At 45.6% G+C, this 24,926-nt stretch overlaps 1 protein-coding gene across 1 annotated transcript in view; it reads right to left on the reverse strand.

Annotated features, from left to right (window-relative positions):
- The window catches only part of Pdgfrl (platelet derived growth factor receptor like), a 46,233-nt gene that overhangs the window by 6,981 nt on the left and 14,326 nt on the right, over window positions 1–24,926 (reverse strand). The window contains exon 3 of the mRNA XM_038324591.1: window positions 5,628–5,779. Within this exon, the coding sequence (XP_038180519.1) occupies window positions 5,628–5,779 (152 nt within the window). The remainder of the gene's footprint in view (window positions 1–5,627; window positions 5,780–24,926) is intronic.

Genomic DNA, 24,926 nt, shown 5'->3' on the forward strand with positions numbered 1-24,926 from the left:
GAGGGAAAAAGTAAGGTAAGAAGCATCTTGATGGGGGTGCATTTTGGGGTTAGGGAGAAACGTGGCACTAGGGAAAGGCCCAGGAATCTGTAAGAATGACCCCAGCTAAAACTCCTAGCAATAGCGGAGAGGGTGCCGGAACTGGCCATCTACTGTAATCAGATTGGTGACCATCCTAATTGTCATCAGAGAGCCTTTACCCAGTAACTGATGGAAGCAGATGCAGAGATCCACAGCCAAGCACTGGGCTGGGCTCCAGGAATCATGCTGAAGAAAGGGAGGAGGGATTATAGGAGCCGGGGGAATCAAGGTCATGACAGGGGAACACACAGAGACAGCTGACCTGAGCTCTTGGGAGCTCACGGACTATGGACCAAAAGTTATGGAGCCTGCATGGGACCAACCTAGGCCATCTGCATATGTGTGACAGTTGTGTAATTTGGTCTGTTTGTAAGGCCCCTAACAGTGAGATCAGGACTTATCCCTGGCATTTAGCTGGCTTTTGGGAACCTGTTCCCCATACTGGATTACCTTGCCCAGCCTTGTTGCAGGGGGAGGAGCTTGGTCCTGCCTTAACTTGATGTGCCATGCTGTGTTTAAGCCCATGGGAGGCCAGTCCCTTTCTGAATGGAGATGGAGGAGGAGGGGATGGGGAGGGGGAATGATGGGAGGTTGGAGGGAAAAGGGAGGAAAGGAGGAAGGGGAAACTATGGTTGGTAAAATAAATAATGAGTGAATAAAATTGTCTTAGGTGCTTTAATCATAGCGTTGGAAGGTTGACTTTATTGACTTTCCCTATGTCCTCAAAGGAAACAAAAAATGTTATTTCAGCTCATATCAGAATCATGGATCACACTGATGAAGCAGGGAAGGAGACCAATTTCCTTAAGTTAAAAATAAAATTTCAAAAGATTTTTTTATTATTTCTGTAGATGCACGAGAGTGACTGTGGAGGCCAGAAAAGAATATTGGATCCCCCCCTCCTGCAGATATGGTTACCAGCAGTGTGAGCCCCCTAATGTGGGTGCTTGGCTCTAAACTTGGATCCAATGAAAGGTGGTTTCATGCATGACTGAGCCATCTTTCTAGCCCCATGAGAAGCATTCATGAGACGTTGAAACACTGTGCTTCTGTGTGGAAAATGAGCCTCATAGCCAAGGGCTTCTGTTCAAGGGGCATTAAAAGTGGAGGTCCTTGAAAGGCTCAAATAGCGATGACACTGTGTCCCCGGTGTCTTCACACCCAACATGGAAGACAGAATGTGTGCCAAAGCTAATGGAGGGCGCTGGGATAGGGACAGAAGGAAACCTGGTCTCAGGGATGGCGTCTACTTGGCTACCATGTAGCTGAGGACTTTCACCTGCTATTACACACACACACTCATGTGTACACACACACACACACACTCCCCCTGCAATGCCATCTGTCAGAGTCTTTAAACCCTAGATGACTTTTCCATCTCAGAGAAAGTAGACAGGTGAGAACTGGCTTACTCACAACATCCCTAGGATAGCGAAAGGATTTGGGGTGTGGCTTTGGGGGCACATGCGTATGTTGTTTGTTTGATTTGGCTTGACACCTTAAATCCTTTGCTTTCTGGATTGTTCTGTAAAGGGATATTACAGTAATTTCTGAGAGAACTCTCTGGGGCTAATCACATAACACTTCTTAAATTGTTTCCTGTGTTTCCCTTGCAACCTTCTGAAGCAGGCCATTGTTCTTGGCTTTCTCTTTTGCTAGCATTCCATGTCACCATTGTATGATAATTTAGGCTGGGCGTAGGATTCCTGGAAACACCCAGGGTCTTCAGGGGCAGATGTTCTTTGATTCCAAGGACCAAGTTCTGGAACACAGAAGTGTTTCTATGGGAAAGACTGTGTCATAGCTCAGAGGTCACCCAAGACCTTTGTTAGGCTCTATGCTAACCAGACTGGTGATTCTGTTACTTTGTAAATTGATTTTCAGACTTGAGCCAGGGGTGCCTTTCTAATGTGTCCAGTGTCCTTGTTAAACAGAAAATCGGGGCTGAGGAGATGGCTCAGTGGTTAAGAACATTGACTATTCTTCCAGAGGACCCAAGTTCAATCCCCAGCAACCACATGGTGGCCCACAACCATCTGTAATTAGATCTAGCACCCTCTTCTGACCTTCAGGCATACATGGAGGCAGGAAGTTGTATACATAATAAAATCTTTTAAAAAAAAGAAAAAAAGAAACAGAAAATCTCCTCTATTTGTAAAGAGTAGATAATACCCTATTTGTAAAGAGTAGATAATATTAGAGACATCTTTTGAGTGCTAAGCGTGTGCCTCAGTGGTAGGACATTAGCCTGGGATGTTAGAAGGCCTACGTTCAGTCCCCACCACTGCAAGAAAATAAAGATAATGGTTTGTGTGTTGTAAGGTTTTGCTGAGAGAGTGATCTGTTCCACTTAGCAAAGGCCAGTAGAATGTGAACAACTGGAATTTCAGGATGCAAAAGTCGTCTTATTTCTTGTTGTAAAATACGTGCTTCAGAATAAACGAATTTATCAGTTGCTCTAAAAGTATTTAAAAAGTGGGGTATGGCTCAATGGTAGAGAACTTGTCTAATATATGAAAGGCCCTAGCTTCAATACTCAATACTAGCGCATGTAAACATGCACGCTTGCCCGCGTACACACACGCAGCAGTAGCTTCCATCTGTTGAGGTTCCTTTAAAAAATTATAGGTTACATAGCCCTACAAATATGCTTATATCTACTCATGTACCATGGTGCTTTAAAAGCTAAGCACATGGGGTTTTCCTTTTTAAAAGTCAGAGCTAATAGACTATAAATTAAAATACAAATTACAGCACATTCAGTGTTTAGTGAAATACTCATAAATGTGGTCTCCCCACATATGAAAATCATTGCCCAAGTATTTCCCATCGAGAAAGCCCTCTCCTTGATCTGTCTGGGTGGCAGTTGCACGCCTGCTCCTTTGAGGGCAGTTTATTGAGCTGTCTACTTAGGATCTGAATTCTTTTCTTTATGTACGTTATCCTTCAGTGTTGGGGGTGGGGGAAGAGAACACAAACCTGCCTACCGGATAAGAGGAAATAAATGTGGTAGTTACTTACTCAAGTATTACACAGATTAACAACAGGCAGCGCCCCCAGAGAGATTTCACAGTGTCTGCCATCAAAATCTAGCAAACACACAAACATCACGAATGGCAGATGCTTCTCCATGTGGGTAACTGAGAAGCATATGTTCCTAAGGAATCCTGTGCCAGCAGCGGGAACCTCAGCTTCTGTGGCAGCCCATCTTGTCTTTCCAAAGCCACACACACGTCAAAAGACAAAATGATAAACTCTCTCCTAGAGGTCTCCCTGGACTTTCCGAGAGTTGAGTAAAGCAACACCATGATATCACCTCCCTCTCCTGCCTTCTTCCTCCCTCTCTTCCTTTTCTTGACATATTCTTCTCTAAGACCAGGCTGGTCCACGAACTCACTGAGTAGTAAGGTAGATGCTGAACTTCTGATCCTCCCATTTTTTTCTTCCTGCACACTGGGATAAAAGGCACGCACTACCACACCTGGATGTAGATTATGCTGGACTAAAACCCTGGCCTTTGAGCATGCTAGGCAAACACACTGTCCATTGAGCTATATCCCCAGCCCTGACTAAGCTTGTTCAAGTTGAAACCGACATGTTTTAGCTTTTTTTTTTTTTTTTTGGTATTTCAAGACAGAGTTTCTCCGTGGCTTTGGAGCCTGTCCTGGAACTAGCTCTTGTAGACTAGAGCTGGTCTCGAACTCAGAGATCCGTGTGCCTCTGCCTCCCGAGTGCTGGGATTAAAGGCATGCGCCACCACTGCCCGGCATGTTTTAGCTTTCCTTGGCTCACTAAAGGACTTTAGGAATTAAAGAGGAGCCACCTGCGAGACTCAAAACAACACTCATAAACCCTACCCCATCAACCTGTAACAGCTTCAGTCTTCAGGTCAACACCTAACACTTTGGAAAGACAGGGTAGTGCTGATCTCGGCAAAGAATGTTCCCCTGCAGTTTCAGTACGAAATTCATCCTTCTGTAGAAGCAGCAGCTGTTATCCATCTTAATTGTTTACCTTTTCCACACTTTGCCACAGGGCACAGCACAAAGACCACACAGATATGAAGATTTTACAGGACCTCCCATGAGCATCCATTAGAAAGTCTCTGACAGTCACAACTCAAGCTAGCTAGTGTCTACCGACCAATCCATCTACTATTTTGTCCTAGGAAGGGCTCAAGGCATAACAGTGGGTTGTGGCTCAGAAAAATGAATTTGACTCCTTAATATGCTACCACAAGGCCCTAAACACAGAAAGAGTCATCTTGCCCTTTTAAATCTTGGCATCCATAGTTTCTAAGACAAACATGATAAAATAGTTTCAATTCCTTTCCTTGGGATGTCATACCTGTGCCGAAAGACTGGCCCTGCTGCTGAGTCTTCTTGCCATGGAGGGGCTATTTGAGCAGGAAGGGTAATTATATGAGCAGTTGCTAACACATTGATTAATGGCTAGGATATAAGATCACTGGGTCATAGGAACATAATTCAGTACAGACCTGTAAAGGCAGATTGATTTGGAACTTAGACAAATCTCATGAGCGCCTCTGCCCAGATACTAAATAAATAAATAAATAACCAAATAAATAAATAAATAATGGCTCTGTCTCTCCTGAGATTCACGGGCACAATAATAGCACCAAGAGTTTGGGAGATTCCTAAGTGTTGTCCCTGATCTTTGAACCTTGCTGAAGAGCTTCATCCCCCAGCATGTGAGCTCCCTGAGGTCTGAGGTGAAAGAAGACTGGGAGAGAGTCTTCAACAAAACCACAGGCTTTGCTTGTGCCTTCCTGGCACCACTTGGGAGGAGGGGCTCTCTAGCGGGACCCATAGGTGTCCTGGTCCTCTCGTGGTCTCAGATGACGAGACAGAGACTACAAGGATTAGATACCTCAGCAATCCTGCTCTGAAGTCTCAGCTTCTGCACTCCTAAGAACCAGTATGAGGAGGTCTTCAGCGACCCCACCCTGCTGCTCTGGGGCTTCCAGAAAGAGCTGATCACGGGTCTCAGGACAAGGATGAGCAGCCACCAGTGGCACTATGCATTGGGGCTCCATGGCAGTGGAGACATTCCTTCCTCTGCAGCCCGCTAGGAGAACATTTCAACTCCATGTGTCACAACTGAGCACTCTGACTAAGGCAGTGTGACCGAAGAGATGACTTTTAGATTGTATTTAATTTTAATATGCGGTTATATTTAAGTTGCTACAGGTGTCAAGTGATTGCCCTTCTGGGCAGTTTAGGCATAGACCCTGCTTCAAAGAGTTCTGTGTTTAATTCCTTGTGATACCTAACCTACTAAGGGACTTTTAAGAATTTTCTTCACCTGTCTATACCGCATTTCATGCCTGGAAAAGGAGCTCTGGAAATGATAAGTGTATTTACCCTCAAAGCCTGTCTTAATACTTGCACTCTGTCCCGTGCCTGAACAATGGAGGTTTCTTAAAAAAAAAAAAAAGTTTACTTGGTATTCTGCTTACAGTGGGAGCCCGAGTTTGAACGCAACATTAGCAGTTCAAGGAGTTCCGTCATGTACCAAACTTATACCTGTGAAGAAGATGTAGGTGGAGCCGGTTCTGGTCTCATCTCGTCGGCAGATGTAGCCGTTGCACAGTTGGCCCCAGCAGCTGAATTCACCCGTGTCCGCCGAGGTGGAGTTGACCAGAGTCAGTTGCCCATAGCGCTCATTCTGCTTCACACTGGAATTTCAAGAGAGGTGGGGCATCAGGGCAGGCCAAAACCCGGCCAGGGACCTTCTAGTCCTGGCTTTCTGCTTCATTGCTTCCATATGTAAACACCCCAGTGACCTGACGTGGCCTCTCAGATGGCAAAAATAATCAGAATTGTGTTCGGTGGGTAGAGAGAATAGTGTGTGTTGGTGGGTGGAGGGTGGGCAGAAAGAAAAGCTTTTCCTAAAAGGAAATAATAAATGATAATTATATCATTTATTTTTCATCAGAGGAAATTCTCTTTGGTCTCAGAATTGGGGTTTCTAGAAATAAGATCACTGGAAGCCTTAGCAATTGAGGCAAAAGAAAGCCTTGGACTGGAGCTTGCTTTTAAAAAGAAACGGGCTGAAAATCAAACAGCCTGGATGAGAGCACATAGTATTAGCCAATACCCTAAGACTCTCCTAGCAATAAGTTCCAAGTATAAGCTTAGACTCTTAGAGATATTATATAATTATATGAAAAATAAAACATGCTTTCTCTGCTATGTGGGGCGGGGACACACCTCTGAAGATGCATCCAGGCCCCTTGGACTTTCTGGCTTTTACTCTGGCCTCATCGTACTATTTCTGTTTTTATTTTGCTCTTGTGCTTTTATCTATCTAGTTGATTGATAAGAAGTTCTGAAACTCCCCAGTTCCTTCCTGAAATAAGAGAGACATTATTACTGAACCGTAATATCTAAACAGCCCCATCAGCCAATTGTTCTGATAACTGTGTGGTGACAGAACCCCAGAAGCATTGTCTTCAGAGCAGATGTTCCCCTGTGGCTTAGGAGCCTCAGCATGTGTTGCCAAACAAATGGTTTTAATCCAAGCACTCATCTCAGATATCCAAAGGCTTCACTCCTCGGGATCCACATAGCTTTCTGACGGAGTGGAGAGCCTCCTGTTTCGTCTCTCAACAATAACAGCATGAGCGCAACTTTAAATTTAGCACATCCAAATCGTCTGGGTGTTGGGTCCCACACACAGCCCTGCTCTAGCTCACTGCTGGATGGCTTATTGCACCCACCAGGCCTGCCCAGAGGGGGCTGTACACTCCCACCCCATCACCTCTCTCCTTTAAACTGGACGGAAATCTCTCCTCCGTCAGGAAGCGTCTAATTACAACAGACTCTCAGGAATCTCCCCCACTTTCTCCTAATGAAGTAGCTGGCCCCTCTGATACCCCGGCTTCCTGTTATTACACTAGAGGCTGACAAGGAAAGGGACAGTATCCCATTTGTGTCATAGTAAGAGAGAGAGAGAGAGAGAGAGAGAGAGAGAGAGAGAGAGAGAGAGAGAGAGAGAGATCTGTGCCCAGTACACAGCATGGATTCCCTAAATACAAGGGAATTGAAGCTGAAGCAATACACACATTGTCCATGGAAAGAGCTGAAAAGTCAGGCACCCGGCTGGATATTTGGCAGACAGTTTAGATATAGAATGTCCACCAAGTCCCTTGTATTTCAGGCTTAGCTCCCAGCTTGTTAGTTTTATAGGGAACGATGGAACCCTTAAGCATCAAGGTCTAGGGCAGTTCTCCTTTCTGGTCACTGGTGGTGCCCGAGGACGGTGATAGTTTGCCCTTTCTTCCATCATTTTTATGGCTTCCGAGACACAGGGAAATGGCTTTGCCCCATCGTGTACCGTCACCATGATATATCACTGTGAGTGCCGTAATGTGCTACCGTGAGCCTAAAGTGATGGGGTCAAACAGTCAAGAGCTCAAAGTTAGAAAATTGTGAGCCGAAATAATAATCTTTTCTTTTTAGTTCTGCCAGAGCAACAAACTCAATAGCAGCTTAGAACACAGAGATCAGGAAAGTGACATCCCCAAGACACACAGCTGGGGACCAGCTAAACAAGTCACCGAAAGTCACTTGTGTACTTAGCTTATGGTAATTAGATAATAAACTGCGTATAGAGCATTTCATGCCATGCGCCCTGTTCAGTGTCTTATTCCAATTATTTCTAATTATGCATAATTGTAGGTTCAGACTAGCTATCGTGAGTACTGTTCCAGCAACAACGAACAATACACACCCAACACTGGGGAGTGTTAGCGCAGCAAGTGAAAACCAGTGGGCTTTAAGGAGATTGCATTAGGAGTCAGGAGTTAAAATTAACGACCATGACAAGATTCAGGAATGACTAGTCAGGTTCTCACAACAAAAATGAAGTTCTCAAAGGGGGGGGGGCGGTGTTGGAGAGGTCAAAGGCAGCTATGAAGCTGGGCTTGTATAGGTGGTAGAAACCCGAGGGACAGCAAACCACACCAGGATTGCTGAGGGAAGTGACGGGGCCACCACCATGAGGGGATGAGCAGGCAGAACCAGAAGGGGAAGAAGGGTAGAAAGAAAGAGAATCCGAGACATTGCAGCTATTATTACAAGGAGGAGGTACCTAGGCATGGGCACGGGAGGCTGTGGAAATCCATGAGCGGGGCAGGGGTTTGCAGCTGGCTGGCTAAGAGCGGCAGAATGAGATGCATCAGGAATGGCCTCACAACATGAATCTCTGTGTTAGAAAGGACTGGAAATTTGAATTTGTGATCGAAACCATTGAAGGATGTTGTAAACAGACTGAACTTTTGTTTCCCAGTCACCCAGACCCTCATAATCACACAGGAACTGGATTAATTATAACACTGTTTGGCCAACATCTTAGGCTTCTTACTGGCTAGCTCTAACTAATTAAATTAACCCATTTCTATTAATCTGTGTATTGCCACAAGGCTGTGGCTTACTGATGCAGCATGTTATTCCTTTGGCAGCTACACAACATCTCCTTTGACTTCTCCTAACTATCTCTTCATTTGGATTTCCCGCCTGGCTTTACTCTGCTAAGCCATTGGCTAAAACAGCTTTATACATCAACTGATAAAAGCAATACATATAAGAAGGACATTAGGAGATACCCTGTGCCTATCTCTGGCCTGCCTACATACACACACACACACACACACACACACACACACACACGGGATAAGAAGCAGGAAAAAGGCTCATCATAGAGGTCCTAAGAGAAAGCTTCAGGAAGAGATGCTCGACAGCATGAGATGTCTTTAAGGAAAACCGTTAAGCATCAACACACATAGAACTTCAGCTGGCAGTCTGAAAGTCTTGGGCAACCATGCAGCCTTCAATTTCAGGGGTTGGAAAGATGGTTTAGCGATCCGTATGCTTGTTTCTTTATCAGAAGACCAAGTTTCAGTTCCTACCACCCACATGGCAGCTCCCAACTGTCTGTACTACAGGTACAGGGTATCCACCACCCTCATCTGACCTCTACGGGGACCAGATAATCGTGACATATATACATGTATGTATATGTACTTATATACATATAGGCAAAACACTTGTACACATAAAACAAATAAAAATGGATTAATTTTAGAAGAAAAAATGGCAAAGGGACAAGAAAATAGAAGTCTCCTCAGGAGATCTGAGCACATTGACATTTGGATACACGAACTCTGCAGAGTGAGAGCCAGCTAAAATATGAAGTACTTTCTCTGGGTCCAGCCGTTGTTTGCACAGTAGTGGCAGAAAGGGAGCAAAACAGGCCTGTCAAACCTAACACTGGAAGGGGACCCAGCCGCTACCATGATCAGCGTGCTGTATCTTTAGCAGACTGGGGGCGGAAGGAAGGAAATGCCCCGGGAAACATTTCTGCATATTTCCACCCCCTCTTCTATGCAAACCTCATAAAACAGGAAACCAATTATTTCAAAGGATTACAGTTCTAATGCCTGGATTTAAAATGCTCGGTTCTACTAGTAGTCCAAGCATCAGGCTGCCCAGAGAGTTAAGATATTGGCCAAGTCCGCGGGGTGTGCTGAGCATGTGTCACGAGATGGGGAAAAGCACAGCTGGGCCCCATAGAACACTGTCTTTGCGGGGATGCTTCATCCAAAGGCCCTTCTTTTTCTCTTGTAACCACTCAACAACTCCGGTGGAGTAGGAAGGATTGAGGGAAGGGAGGTGGGAGTTAAAAACAATTGTCACAACGATTAAAGGTCCCATTAAATGCTTGAACAAGAGCATCCCAATGAGCTTGGCTGAAGCTGCTCTGAGCATCCTAACACACCAGCTTATCTCGGGTACTTTTCTTTCAAACTGACACTTTTGACCTTCTGACCTAGAGAGTAATGGAAAGGCCAGGATTCGAGGAGCACTAGTTCAGTGTTTAAAGCTTTTTAGAGTATTTATTCAATGTTTATGACTTCCTCCCATGTGTGTGTGTGTGTGTGTGTGTGTGTGTGTGTGTTTCTGTCCCTGTTAGAGGGGGTCTGAAGCATCCTGAATTTGGTCGAGTCCCTTCCCCTAGACTCTATAAATCACAGGCCAGGAGTAAGCTATGGTCTACAAGATAGTTATTCAGTGGTTCCATACGTACTGAGGACAGTAAACTAAGCTGGAGACATTAGAGTGCAGGGGAAGGATGCCAAGATTCTAGAGAATGCCTTCCCTCAAATTCTGTACAATGAGTACCAAGGTAGTTAGAGGAAGGTGACCAGAAACACCGTCAAAGATTTGAGGGGTCTTGGGAACAGAAAAGGATGCTAACCAGCACAAGCAGGGACCAGGAGCTAGGCATTCAACAAAGGAAAGCAATATCCTGAGGAGTAAAAAAGGAAGATGAGTGCCCAACAGGGAGAATCATGGCTGGGACATCCGTGGCCACTTTGTGAAAGAGGCCATGTCCTGAGAGACCATTGTGAGCTGTGGATCCACACTGACCGGAATCAAACTGTGACCCCTTAGTGACCTTAGGTACTTCCGAGCTACAGTTCCTCCCTTCCCCATGCTGTCTCCATCCACCCCTGCAGATCTGTGGTGAGAACAGTTATTAATAGCTAACCCTATGGCACGCTGGGCACTGCATTGTGCTCTTTGCATGAATAGCAGACAGTGCAGCCTCAGCTCAGAGGACAATCCTTAACCTTTCAGGTTAACAACCATGAGGCTCCAGGCTCCTTTTGATCCTCACAGCTGCATTACCATGAAGGTACTAGAATTTCCTGAAAGTTGGAGAACCAGCTCCTCCCAAGTCCTCCAGCTGGCTCTTCGAGTCTAAGCCAGTGTCACACAGGCTTGATCGTGAATGCTCATAAGTGAAAGGTGTGGATTTTATATTACCAAGACAAATCACACTGATGCAAATCCGACCAAGAAATAACCCCTTCAGCCAACTTGTAAAATCTGTTAAATGCAGCCGTCCCACTCCACAATCCCACACACCCATACACGGCACGCAAAAACTTGCATGATCTGATGAAGTCAACTTATTAGTAGGAATTAAAAGAAACAAGTCACCCTCGCCCCCAATTCTACTGAAATCAGAGGCAGCTAACCATAGGAAAACATATCCGATGTTAAGTATCTACCACATAAATGGGAGTCCCTGAGGTACATGTTACCATTTCTCTAACCCATGAGCTGGTGGTGATTAAACCAAAAAGAAAACGCCAGTGGTGTTTGGTATGTTGGGCACGCTGGTGAGTCCTCTTCCTACCATGCCTTGGTTTTGATGAAGCCCTGTGAGGCAGATGTCATCCTGTGTTGTAGCTGAACAGCCCAAGGCAGAGCAGTTAGGACACTAACTGAAGGTTATTCAGAGCTGGAAGCTGGGATAACAGGAAGCTCCATTTAAATCACTTTTCAGGGCCACTCAGCTATGTAAACTCAGACTCTCAGCCTTGGACCCTATTTTTAAGATGGCATAAAATCAAAGTCAAAAGGAGCAATTAAACACCCGCATTCAGCATTCACATCAAGAATTAATTGGTTGCTTTCTACCACATGCAAGAAACTGTGCCAAGTACCAGTGGAGATAAAGACCCGTGTATGCCTGCTACCCTGCAGTTCAAGCGTTTGCAGAGGGCCTGTGTTTACTCTAAGTCTCAACTGAAGAATGTGTCAGAAAAGAATGACTCCCCGATATGCTGGGGATGGTGTCACATGAACAGAGCGCACATTCCTGGAAACAGACAGCCGGGGAGAGCATGCTGAAGCTGTCACCACAGTTATGGTTTTTTATTTAAGGAAGAAGTTCTGCGTATAAAAACTCGACAGAGAACCAAATACGCAAACTAAGGAACTTCAAAGTACATTCAGTTCTAACGTCAGAAATCCGGTTGGAAGAAGGTGGTGGAGTGCTTAGCTTATAACCTCAAGGACCCGTGTTTGTCCCCAGAACCCACGTTTACAAAACAAACAACAAAATCAAGCTAGCTGTAGTGGAAGGAGCTTATAATTCCAGCAGCAGGAAGGTGGAGGCAGAAGGACAGGATCCATGGGGGTTGACTTTGGTGAGGGCCAAGCCAGTAAAGGATTCTTTCTCATAAAAATCAAAATGAAGGGGGAACACTCCAGAAATCCACCACCTATGGAAGCCCTCTGGCTTACATACACACACACACACACATGAAATCAGGCTGAGGTCATTCAAACTGTCATTTATCAGCTACTCATCTTTAACCTTTTAACCCATATCTATAATTACCCACATGTATCTGTCAATCATATATGTATCATCCATGTGCCATCTATCTCCATATCTGGAACAAATCCAGACTCTTGCTGCGTAACTACAGTATTTCTGTTCCAACAATGGCCCATGGGAATGTGTGTGAAATGTGACATTGGACTTTCTTTTACTGTATCTTATGCCTGTCTGTTACTCAGAAATGACACTGGAGGACAATGTGTGTGACATCTCCCCAGGCCTGCAGCTTCTCTTTGAGTCTCTGTCTCTTGCTGTCTGTCTGTCTCTTGCTCCCAAGTCCTCTCGATGGCATTGGCCAAACCCTGAGCTCCATTCCAGGATGTTCACCCACCACTTTGCCAGCCTACTTTACCACGGTTGTCTCTATCAGCAAACCCTTTGTCACCTCAAACTGAGCCCAGACCTCCTAGGATGATGCCTTAAAGATGCATGAAGCTCAACACTGGAACAGGACACCAACATAGGAAGCGGACATCAACCCTGCCTCCATAGGAACAGGTCATTTGCTACCTCCAACTGTAATAGTCCAAAAGCGTTAAGTTAGCTAAACCTTCTATGGTATCACCCTGTAACACAGGATACATAATTTATAAGGTGTATAAACATTTGCATACATGTAGAAGGAAACATGTAAAATTTTATACTACAGAGTTAACAGTGGATATTTGGACTTCCGGCAACCCCTTCAAACTTTGTGACAGCTCTTAGCTTGGTGTTTATATATCTTTGGGAAAGAGTTTCTCTGGGTCCCAGGCTGTCTTCCCACTGCAGACGAGGCTGAGACTGACCTTGAGTTTTGGATCCTCCTGTCTCTCTACTTCTTGAGTGTTGGGATTACAGCATGGGCCACTGTGCCTAGTTTTATGCAACACTAGGGATGAACCCCTGGGCTTTGTGTACATCAGGCAAACACCGTCTCCACGGGGTGACATCTCCAGCTTGTCAATTTATAAATCAAATGAGCATGCGCTGGTGTGTAATAAGAAAAGTCACCACAAACGCAGGATGAGTTAAACCTCACAAAACCTCTGAGCAGACGCTCTGTAGACATTGGACCTTGTGTACTTTAAATATCTGGAGGTGACCTCATGTCACCTTTTTAGAATATAAAGTTCCAGCAGGCAGTGCCAACAGGAATTCCTTCGGCGGCATAAAAAAAACCTCAGGATATCATTTATGCTGGTTACAAAAATAATACCCATTGATGTGCCAAAAAAATGATGAGTCCATACTCGAGTTGTTCTCACGCTGCTCGGGGCTCCTGTGGATCTCAGGCTGTCTGTACTTCCCTGAGCTTCACCCCAGCCTCCCAAGCTTCTCTGCTTCTCACCCTTCTGGTCTCACCAAGCAGAATAAGCTCATCAGCATTTACATAAACAAGGAAAAGCTCTGCTCATTATTCTGGGAGAGGAGTGAGACAGAAGACAATGGAGCAAGCCTCTACCACCCTTGTTAGAAAAACAGGCTAAGGATTTCTGGTGTGCAAGGCCACAGTGAGTGGATTATGGCCTAGCCAGAACAGCAAACACAGAAGCTGTGGGGCCTGGGTCCATTTAGACACCACACAGAGTTCACCTTGGAACAGGCTCCCAGTCTCTCTCAAAAACACTTTAAGCACATGCTCACACTAATGCCACTGTGCTGGTGAACCTCCTGAGCTAGCATGAGAAATGAGAAGATAGAGAGAGGCTGTGGTAGTGTGGAAAACTGGGCTTATTTTAAACCAGTGCATTTTAAACAATTGTATAGTAAATATAAAAATAACAGGCTTCGTGTACTTTGATCACATTCATTCCGTATTAATTTTTCTTGACCCCTGTCCTCCCAATTTTTCTTTTTTTTTTTTTTTTAGTTTGATTTCACAGATGAGAGAAAACAGGAGTCAGGCTTTCTTTCTGAGTCTGGCTTTCTTTACTTAACACGATTCTCTCCTGTTCCATCTATTTTTTTTTTCTACAAACTATAACATAGCACCCTGTCTTATGGCTGAATAACATATGATAGTTTACAAAATAAATTACGTTTACCAGAACAGTACCACCATGTGGTTCTGCTATTGCATTCCTGGGAGCCAAGGTCGGCACACAGGAGAGAGCGGCACACTCATGCCCATCGTGCCGCTGCTCAAAATCGGCACGTTGCGGAAACGGGCAGGCTGGCCCCTCAGCCGAGGAGTAAAATCTGATTTCCTCCAGCTCCTTCTGCACCCGAGGCATCCTCTTAACCTGTGGGTTGAACCTACGTATTTGTAAAACGTAGAGTCCAGGCCAGACTGCATATCGTAATCTCATCCTACCTCTTCCTCTATCTTATTTTCAAGACCCGATTCTCTTCCAGTGCAGAATCCTTCCCTCACTGAATCCAGTCACCACAGATGACGGGACAAGCAGCTTACCGGCCGCCGCACACGCTCACATTGCTGTGTTGAAATTCTGTGTCTGTGTTTTTTATGTCATTCCATTCATAAGCTGTTTCTGGTTGGACACAGTTAGGCGACTCCTTATACGTAGATGATCACAGTCCACTGAGTTCCACTGAGCCGAATACCCGTCCATCTCAAGCTGTGACACACTTGCCGCTACCCCTTTGCGGTCTCTCGTATGGATGATCCCTACGGTCTGCTCACTTCCCCAGATGCCTACCAGCCAGCTGTGCTATACCATACTATTCGATGAGCCACCTATTTTGTACCCTTCCACAAGTCACCTTGGTAGATAAATACAGGAGTGCGTATTCTTTCAGCTTTGGTTGGGTCACCTTGCCTGGTCTCAGCTCCTGGCTGGAGTTCACAAAGAGGATCGGTGGTGTTATGAAAGGTGAGCTGGCGATGACACAGACCTTTTATTCCAAGGCCAATGAGACACCAGGATTACCCCTGTGCTCTGAGAGAAAGCATGGTAAGGCCTCCGGCAGCATGGCTGACCCATAGGGAAACCAGGATCCACTCTAAGAGGCAATCAAACTAAAGAGTTCGAGAAGAGCTGAACAAAGTCAGGCAAAATGATCCCGAGGCCACGTGACAGAGCAAACAAGTTAGGAACACAGGTAATGTGGTAGGCCCTGGGCAGACAAGGCATCAAGAATCTACAGCCAGTGTATTGTGGGTGAATGGAGCTGCCAGAGAAACTGAGTCCAGACAACAGACACAGAGTTCTGACATCTTGATCTGTTCTGTGGCATGTCATTCTGAACAGTTATTTTCCATGGGACATAAAATTCTTCATTTTATAACTTATCATTTATTCTGTTTTTCGTGCCTTTCTCTTCGCAAGCCCTTTAAATGGTTTTTACTTAGACGTCACATATTGAAATACTTGGCAAAAATGTTCATACCGCAATACCACCAATTTTCATTTTTGCAAATAAAACCCCAGACCTCAGCCACATGAAGACATATTTGTTTAACCAGGATTGTATTAGGAAACTATGTACGGTCGCCCAGTGACACCCAAACCATTTTCCACTGAACGGCGGCCTCCAAGATTGTCATCCGCAAGAGCTTCGCAATATTCCTAGCCTGTCTTTGACTTGGCAAATGGACTCGACTTTACCACCCTCGTCTTTTTAGGTTGCATTGCCACGCAGCGCATCTGCAATAATCCCACATGGGCTTCCCAGAATGTTCAAGAAATGAGAGGATTTGTTTAACATTCTTTTAACATAAAAAGTTAGCAGAAAATATTTCCTCCTTCCTTCAAGGGTACATTGTGGACGGAGGGTTGGATAGCTGGATCTCCTGGGAACTGTTGGGCATTCTGCAGTGCTGTGGGCAGTGCTAATCAGCCTTCTCTAATTGCGGCAAAATGCCCACGAGAGTCAGCTTCTAGTGAGGAAAGGTCTGTTTTGGCTCTCAAGTTAGGGGGGTTCAGTCATGATGGCTTGGTCCCAGTGAAGAATGCCATGGTGGGCATACATATCAAAAAATAAATTACTTCATGGAATCTAGAAAGTTGGGGGTGGGGGAGACAGAGACCGAGCATGCACACACACAGAGGAAGGGGGAGGCAGGTTGGGGAGAAGAGACAGGATCTCAATGGCTCCTTCAAGGACACATCTCTCATGGCCTAATTTCCTTTCACTAGGTCCCACTTCCAAAGGTCCCAATGGTACTATTGACTGGACACCCAGCCTCTGGGGACACTCCAGACCAAACTCCAGCGTGAACATCTAGTTTGTAGGAGACGGAGACTGAAATCTTTTCCTGAAAACAAAAATTCCTGACAGACGGAAAACAAAAATTTTCTGTGCTCTTTACCTTGTCGGGGATACAATAAAACAAATAAAAATAGCTCTGCTTCGCCGAGGGGCTTTCTGTGTATGCCAAGGGCTTGACAGGCATGACCTCATTCTGCACTGGTAACAGGGAGGAGTTGGTTCTATTATTGCCCTCCCCCACCCATGCCCAGAACGATCATAGCTGTTTTTGCAGCACCATGAGCACTGTCAGAACAGTCAGTATTGCCCAGAGAAGACGTCTGCCCTCCCTCTAGGGACATGTAGGGGCCTGTCCTGGTGCCATAGAATGTTCTACCTTCAGGGTGGGGAGCATTATTTTTAATCCAGGATGGACATGCACTTGAAGACAGGTATTGGTTGCTGGCTACGGCAAACACTTGTTTTCTTGTCAAGCTGAGGACCTCATCCAGCACCCTGTATATGCAGGCACGCACCCTGTGGCTGAGCTCCACACCCAGGCCTTGTGAACACTTCCAGCTTGCTCTTGTTCTGATTGTCTTTCAGTTCCCGCGATAAAACATTCAGATCCAAAACAACTTTGGGAGGGAGAGGCTTCATTTCTGCTCAGATTACTGTCTCTGGTTGAGAGAAGCAAGTGTAGGAACTTGAAGCAGAAGTCATGGAGGAACTCCGCTTGCTGCATCTCTCTTGGGCTTAGCTGCCTTTGACCGTTGCTCTTATCCTAAGGATGGCTGGTACCGGTTACAGTGGGGTGAGGCCTCTGCATCACTAAAAGTCAAGACAGTCTCCTGCAGAAATGCCCACAGGGCTCTCTGGTCTAGGCAGTTCCTCCGTGGGGGCTTTTTCTCTCAGGTGACTCTAGGCTGTGTCAAGTTGCTAACTGGGACCGTCTCTGGACTTGGACCCAGCATGCAGCTAACTCCACATAAGGAGAAAGAGAAATGGGACCCACATCATTCCTTATAGGTTCTGCCAAGAAAACCCAACTTCGAACTTAAATCCACCTACCAATGTGGATCTACTTAAGTGTACTAAGGTGTGCACTGAAACACAATACAAAATGGTAAAAGCTGTGCTATATATATTTTTTACCAAAATCAGACAGACGGGGAAGGAAGAAAGCTCCCTCTCCACAGTGCCAGCCGGGGTTCAGAGTACGCAGTTTCTTCCCCTCAACAGTGGGCTCCTTCTGGTCATAAACGCTCCCTCACATTCCCTTCTGTTAAAATGCCCTTCGGATGGATTCCATTCCCTGTGCACACAGGAGAGAGCGCCTGCCCGGCAGACTGGCCAGCGGCCCACTATCTGCTCACCCGGCCCACCCTCCTTTGTCCTGGCTGTGGGTGGAGTGAGCGGCTGCAAAGTGCAGCCAAGTGGAAAGACAGAGGCCTTCTCTCCTAGGAGCTATTTATTGTTCTCAGAGGAACCAGCCATCAAAGAGCACTGAGCCCCACCCACTCCTCCCAGCTTCCAGTTCTTGACTGAAAAATGTTAGCGTCCCACCAGACCCCACAGACACATCCTGAAGGATAATGCTCACAGCCTTATGTTTCTCCTTTAGAGCAGGCCTAGGGTACGTTCTCCTGTTGGGCCAACGTATTTAAAACGGTCTCCCCCTGTGAGGCTGTGCAGCTCACACCTCCTCCGTTCCAGGAGTGATTTGTTTAACCCCTTTGGCCCACACATTACAAATTTCTTGCTTTGTTCTTGCTCTCGGCAGAGTGCCAAAAGTTCCCTTCTCCCCACCTGAAGCATGTGATGGCAAAACTGGGAAGGGGCGTGTTTACGGAAAGGATGGAGTCGGACCAGGTTGATGCCCCCGTGGGAGCTTATCAGATGGTCTGGAACATTCTTATATTAGAATGTTTCTCTGTGTCAACAAAAGGAAAATTCAATCATTTTCCTTCCTGTCTAGAGAAGGAGCACTAGGCCTAAGAATGTCTCCAGCCAGTCTGAGAAAAACAAACGTGCATGCACGGAGATACGGCGGTCACCTGGGCTGGGAAGAGGTGTGTGGCTTATGTATTCCGCACTCAGTATCGCCCCCTCCTTTTCTTTTTGGCATTTTTTTTTTCTGAGACAAGGTTTCGCTGTGTGCCCATGGTCACTCTGTAGAGCAGGCTAGCCTCTTCCTGAATGCTGAGATTAAAGGTGTGCGCCACCATTCCCTGGCTGCCTGTTTTTATTTTTGAGACAGGATTTCTCTATGCCCAGCACTTGCAATGTAAACCAGGCTGGTCTTGAACTCAGAGTTGTACCTGCCTCTGCTTCCCAGTGCTAAGACTAAAGGTATGGGCCCAGCATATGCATATATGTACATATATGTATGTATGCGAATAGTAAAGTTCATAATCATATTAGATGCCACTCTAAATTGTTCCAAATGGCAGAGAGGGCTGGCATGGCAAGCTTCCTGTGTGCCTCCTGGCATAGCCCTTCTGCTTCTGGGTAATTTCCTCTATTGCCTCTGACCACCTCACCTTCCACACACTCCCCCGCAGTTACAGATAATCTTTCTTACCTTAGTTCCTGCAGGCTGGCCCCTCTTTCCAGAACTTTACCTTCTTCTCCACCCTGGTTAACTCAACTGTCTGATATTGGTTTGCGGTTTTGCGCCCCCCGCCGCCACTGCCGCATTTCCGTTAGCATTGCACACATTATCTGTATTAAACTGCTTAGTCAACAGCCTATCTTCATCCAGGATGATGAGTTCCATGGCCACAGCCTCCACAGAACTTTGCACATTAGTAAAGGTTTTTTAAAAAGTGTTGGAAGAAGGGCAGGGTGCAGAGAGGTCGGGAAATGGCGCTGTGCGGTCAAGGGTAACAAACACTGCCCGGTTTTCAGGTGACCCCTTTCCGGTCTCAAAGAGCTGGGATAGCTAAGCAACTGGGAATAATTCATTATGGAAGTGATAGCCCAGTCCACCCTAGCATCTGAAAATAGAGCCCCTGCCCCATGCTGTTGTAGCCGCTGAGAGACTGTGCCTGTTCTTTTCAGCCATTCAATCCTCATTTGAAATCGGTTACTGAAGACAGCTGTAACCCTGTTAAAGCCTGCCACCTAGTGGGCATTCTGATAATGACACGTTTGGCAAATGACTTGTTTTCCATCTTAAACTTGAAATTAGATGTATTTAATATACTCTATCCTAGGGTGTAGAAGTATTCTCTCTCCTGAAGCTGTCTTCCCCAGGCTGAGAGTGACTTGGATCTAAGTTTATTCCCCTGGACCTATCACAGATGGAGGACGCTGGCGGCTCAGGCCATAGTCCAGGAAAAGAGCCCAAATTCACGACTCCTCCTGCTGCCCAGCAGCCCTAGCCGACAATTTCTGAGAGTCATTTTTATACTGCAGTAAAATGGCTAGATGCTGAAAGGGCAGGGAGAAAGGGAATGAGTGGTGAGTGGGTTCAAAACTCCGGTTAGGCGTGGGGTTTGGTCTTTCTGTGTAGTGCTCTTGGTAAGGAGACTGTTGCGTAATGTTTTTTTGCTCTTTTAACTTTGGGGGGCCCATCGCCCAGCTCCCAAATAAATCGTACACAGAGGCTTATTCCTAGTTATGAATGCCCGACCTTAGCTTGGCTTGTTTCTTGCCAGTTTCTCTTAAATTAGCCCGTCTGCCTTTTGCCTCTGGGCTTTTACCTTTCTCTTGGTTCTGTAATCTGACGTACACTCTAGCTGCGTGGCTGGCTGGGTAGCTGCGTGGCTGGCCCCTGACGACCTCCACTGTTGTCCTCTCCTTGCTCCTCATGCTCTCTCCTCCCAGAATTCCCCTTCTATTTCTACCCTCTGCCTGCTAGCCCCGCCCATCCTTGCTCCTGCCTCATGATTGGCCGTTCCTCTCTTTATTAGGACTATCAGGTGTTTTACACAGGCACAGTAACACAGCTTCACAGAGTTAAACAAATGCAGTGTAAACAAAAGTCACACAGCTTCACAGAGTTTAAACAAATGCAGCATAAACAAAAGTCGCACACCTGAAAATAAGATTCCTCAACAGTGACTATGGCTAAGGACGCTGCATTGGAAAATTCACAGTAGAAGAGAATGTTTTTGAATGTCCTCGCCACAAAGAAACGAAAATACGTGAGAGGTGGTGAATATGTTACATGTTCTGACTTGATCAACACGCACACTGTACCTCCACTAACATGCCCTGTCATACATGTCCTAGTAAACAACAAGGCTTTGTGGCTGGCTAACAGCACAGGGTATCTTCCAGAGGACTGAGGTTCAATCTCCGGTAGTACCCACACGGCAGCTCCCTCCAGTGCCCCGGGATCTGCCACCCTTTTCTGACCTCTGCATGCACCAAGCAGGTACATGATACCCATAAAGACAAAAGACTCATACACATATTTTTTTTTTAAAAAAAAAGCATGCAGACTTCAAAAACAACAAAAGTCAAACATGGTAGCCCACACCTGTTATTCTCAGTGCTTAGGATTTGAAGCAGGAGGATTGCAGTGAGTGTGAGGACAGCTTGGATACAAAGTAAGGCCTTGTCTCAACTTTCTCCCAAAAAAGAACAAGCAAGAAAGCAAAGAGCAGGGGGAGGCAGGAGACCTTAAGTAAAATCACCATGAATTTTTTGTTGTTGCTGTTGTTTGTTTGTTTTTCCAGCTTCAGGGATGGGCCTGGAGATGGCTCAGTGGTTAGGAGTGCTAGTTACACTCTTCACTGGAGTTTGGATCCCAGGGCCCATGGAACAAGTCAGGTGTCCCACAAAAGCCTAGAGCTGCAGATCTGAGGAATTGGATGCCCCTTTCTGGCTTTTATGTGGACATTTACACACATAAACAAGTAAATAAATAAAGTCTTTAAAAGTTAAAAAAATTCAGTTCAATGACCTTGTTCCCAGAGTCACAGGTCACATCCACCGTGGTGGCCTAACTCTAGACCCACTGGCTCAGCTGCCCCAGCATCACTTGCTCCCTGAAGAGCTGCACTTGCTGGGAGGCACTGTAGGGGACGCCCAGGAACACCAAGGAAGAGACCTCCATCTCTGGTAGGAGACAAGACCATTGACTGGATGTGGGTGTGAAAGAAGCAAGCTACCTAGGGAGTTCTTTCACTCCTAGGAAGAAGCAGAACAAGGTCATGTTAAGAAACTCCAGGGCTCCGATTCCTACAAGAATTAGGGAATGTCCTCATTAGCTGAAAGAGGAATGGAGGTTAGATGTTTAAGGACAGAAAAGTTGGGCTTTGGTGGTGTGCCTGTAATCTCAGCACTGGAGAGGCCAAGGCAAGAGAATCATGAATTCAAGGCAAGCCTGGGCTACCTATCAAGCTCCTGTCTAAGAAAAACTGGAAGGAAATAGTAATAAACAAACAACTCCCCTACAAACAAGACAAAAACAGAAGAGAGAAAACACGTTTTACTAGTAACATGTGCTTGGCCAGGTAGAATGGAGATGAGCTGTCTTTCCTTCCCTCCTTTTGTTATGTACAGTGCATCATATATAATATACATGCATCATATGTCATATACACGTACCATATATCACATGCATGCATCATATATAATATACATGTGCCGTGTATCACATATGTGCATCATGTTGTATATGTCATATACATGTATCATATATCATATACATGCAGTTCATACACAATGCACAATACAGTAATGCATACATCACATCACATATATGCAGTTCATACATATAGTGCATATATGCAATGTACTCATACAGTGCACACACATACAGCACATAATGCCATGCATGCATGCAGTGCACACATACGGTGCATACATAGCACAAACAGTGCATACATGCAGTGCACACAAGACTATCTTTCAGTGCTGTGTGAGTGGGTGTGTCTCTGCAAACTGTCTTCTGAGACTATGAGGACATTAAAGGTATTTCCTGATTTCTGGCGTGAGACAGAAACCATCCTAGGTGTTAGGAATTTGATGAGCAACCAGCTGTGGTATATGCCATGAAGAGGGAGGGTCTTTCTTTTTGAGAGAAAATAGGTACAAACATCAGACTACAGAAGTATACATCAATTAAATAAGCTTGCATACACTTCTAAGAAAGAGAACAAATGTCCTTGGATCTTCTATATCAGGAGATTGACTTTGCCAAGTTCTCTTGCTCACGTTAGTCTTCACCCTAGCAAACATCAAAAAGCTGTGTTAAACTCTCTCCCTCCTTTATTTAAAGCCCTCTCAGGTTTTTAAGTGGATTTAGCCCATCACGTTGGAGTGCCAATCTGTAGAAGGAACGGCGGGGCTGTGTCCCGCCACCCGGCTAGCTTTACCCAAAATAATTACATGGAAACTGTATTCTTTTAAAACACTGCCTGGCCCATAGTTTTAGCCTCTTATTGGTTAATTCTCACATCTTTTTAAACTAATATTTAGTAATCCGGGTAGCACCACGAGGTGGATCGCTTACCAGGAGAAATCTTAACCTGCGTCCATCTTGGAGAGGAGAAGCATGGCGACTCACTATGGCGACTGCCTAAAGCGTCTCCCCAACTCCTTCTTCCCACAATTCTGTTCTGTCTACTCTGCCTACCTAATTTTCTATCCTATTAAAGGGCCGAGGCAGTTTCTTTATTAGCCAATAAAATTAACACATAGACACTCCTCCATCATGGCACCATTCCCTGGGGTAATCAGCCAGTGACATGGTGGCAGGCTGACGACATTGGAGTACATTCCTCCGTGGAAAGGACAGCAATGCTTCTTCAGCCTTACTGCAGTAGCTACTTATTCTGGTTATGGGTTTGCTTTGCCTGCAGTAATGCTTCTGCCAAAACTGCCATCTTTGAACTTACAGAATGCTTTATTTGCCTTGGATGGTATTCTACACCTTCAGCAGTGTTCTAACCAAGGGGCTCACTTCGCAGTCAGAGAAGTGTGGCAGTGGGCCCACAATCATGGAGTCATAAACACCAGCTAAGGCCACATGACCAGTTGCCGAAATGACGTTTAAATTAACATGAGTGTTTCTGTCATATTTTGTTAAGCATGTGTTTGTAAAGGTATTTGGGCAAAGATATTACCATGTTCCCCACCAGCCTGGAGCAGCTGGCCTGGTAGAAAGCTGGGATGGTCTTTTGAAGACACAGTCATGGTGCCAATTAGATGTCAGCATTCTGAAGGGTTGGGGAAGGTGGGATATGCTTTGAATCAGCACGCAGTATATGGTAGCTTCTCCCATAGCTAGGGTCCATGAGTCCAGGAATCAAGGGCTGGAAAAGGGAGTGGTTCCACACACTATAACCCCTAGGGATCCATTAGAAATTTTTTTGTTTACTGTTCCCTCAACCTTAAATTATGCTGGCCTGGAAGTTTTGTTTCCAGAGGAGGGAGTGTTCCTGCCAGGAACCACAACAAACATTTTATTAAATTGGAAGTTCTGACTTCCCCATGACCACTTTGGGCTTCTGATGCCTTTAAAACCAACAGACCCAGGAAGAAATAACAGTGTTAAGAGGAGCAATTAATGCAGATTACCATGGGGAAATTGAATTTCTTCTCCATAATGGAAGTAAGAAAGATTATTATTATGTCTGGAGTATAGTAGATCCTTTAGGGCATCTCTTGGTGCTACCACGTCCTGTGACTAAAGTCAATAGGAAACCACAACAACCTAACCCAGGCAGGATGCAAAAGGGCACAGACCCATCAGGAATGAAGACATGGGCCACTTCTCCAGGAAAATAGCCAAGATCTGCTGAAGTGCTCACTGAAGGTAGACGATACAAAATGGGTACAAAAGGAAGGAAGTAATAAATACCAGCTAAGGTCATGTGACCAGTTGCAGAAAAGAGGATTATGTATAATTGACCTGAGTGTTTCTGTCAGTGTGAAGATTCTGCCAACTTCTAAGTATAGCTATTCCAAACATACATTCTGGGACTGTGGAAATAACCACAGGATGAGTTTGGGGACCTACTATGAGTCATACTTCAGCCAAAACTCAATTAATCACTTGACCTCTGTAAGCCCCTACTTAACAGGAGGGCCACAATGTTTCTTGGGGTCTCCCAGAGCATCAATACAGAACTAGTATCCAATAAACCCTGGAAAGTCTGATAGTTTCCCTTTCCCTCAGTGTGCAGTTGCCCCTACAAAAGGCTGTAGGTTGAGCCGGGCGGTAGTGGCACACATCTTTAATCCCAGCACTCGGGAGGCAGAGGCAGGCGGATCTCTGTGAGTTCGAGGCCAGCCTGGTCTACAAGAGCTAGTTCCAGGACAGGCTCTAAAAAAGCTGCAGAGAAACCCTGTATCGAAAAACCAAAAAGAAAAAAAGAAAAAAGAAAAAAGAAAAGGCTGCATTAACTTATCCAACTGAGAAGCAGCGTCTCCAGCCCTAAGGGATGGCACAAAGAAAGGGGTGACAGCCCACTCCATGTGCGCTGGTACCCCCTCACCATTGTGCCTCTTCTTGGATTAGCGAAAGGCAT

Source organism: Arvicola amphibius, chromosome 4, assembly GCF_903992535.2.
Source record: "Arvicola amphibius chromosome 4, mArvAmp1.2, whole genome shotgun sequence".
Lineage (NCBI taxonomy): Eukaryota > Metazoa > Chordata > Mammalia > Rodentia > Cricetidae > Arvicola > Arvicola amphibius.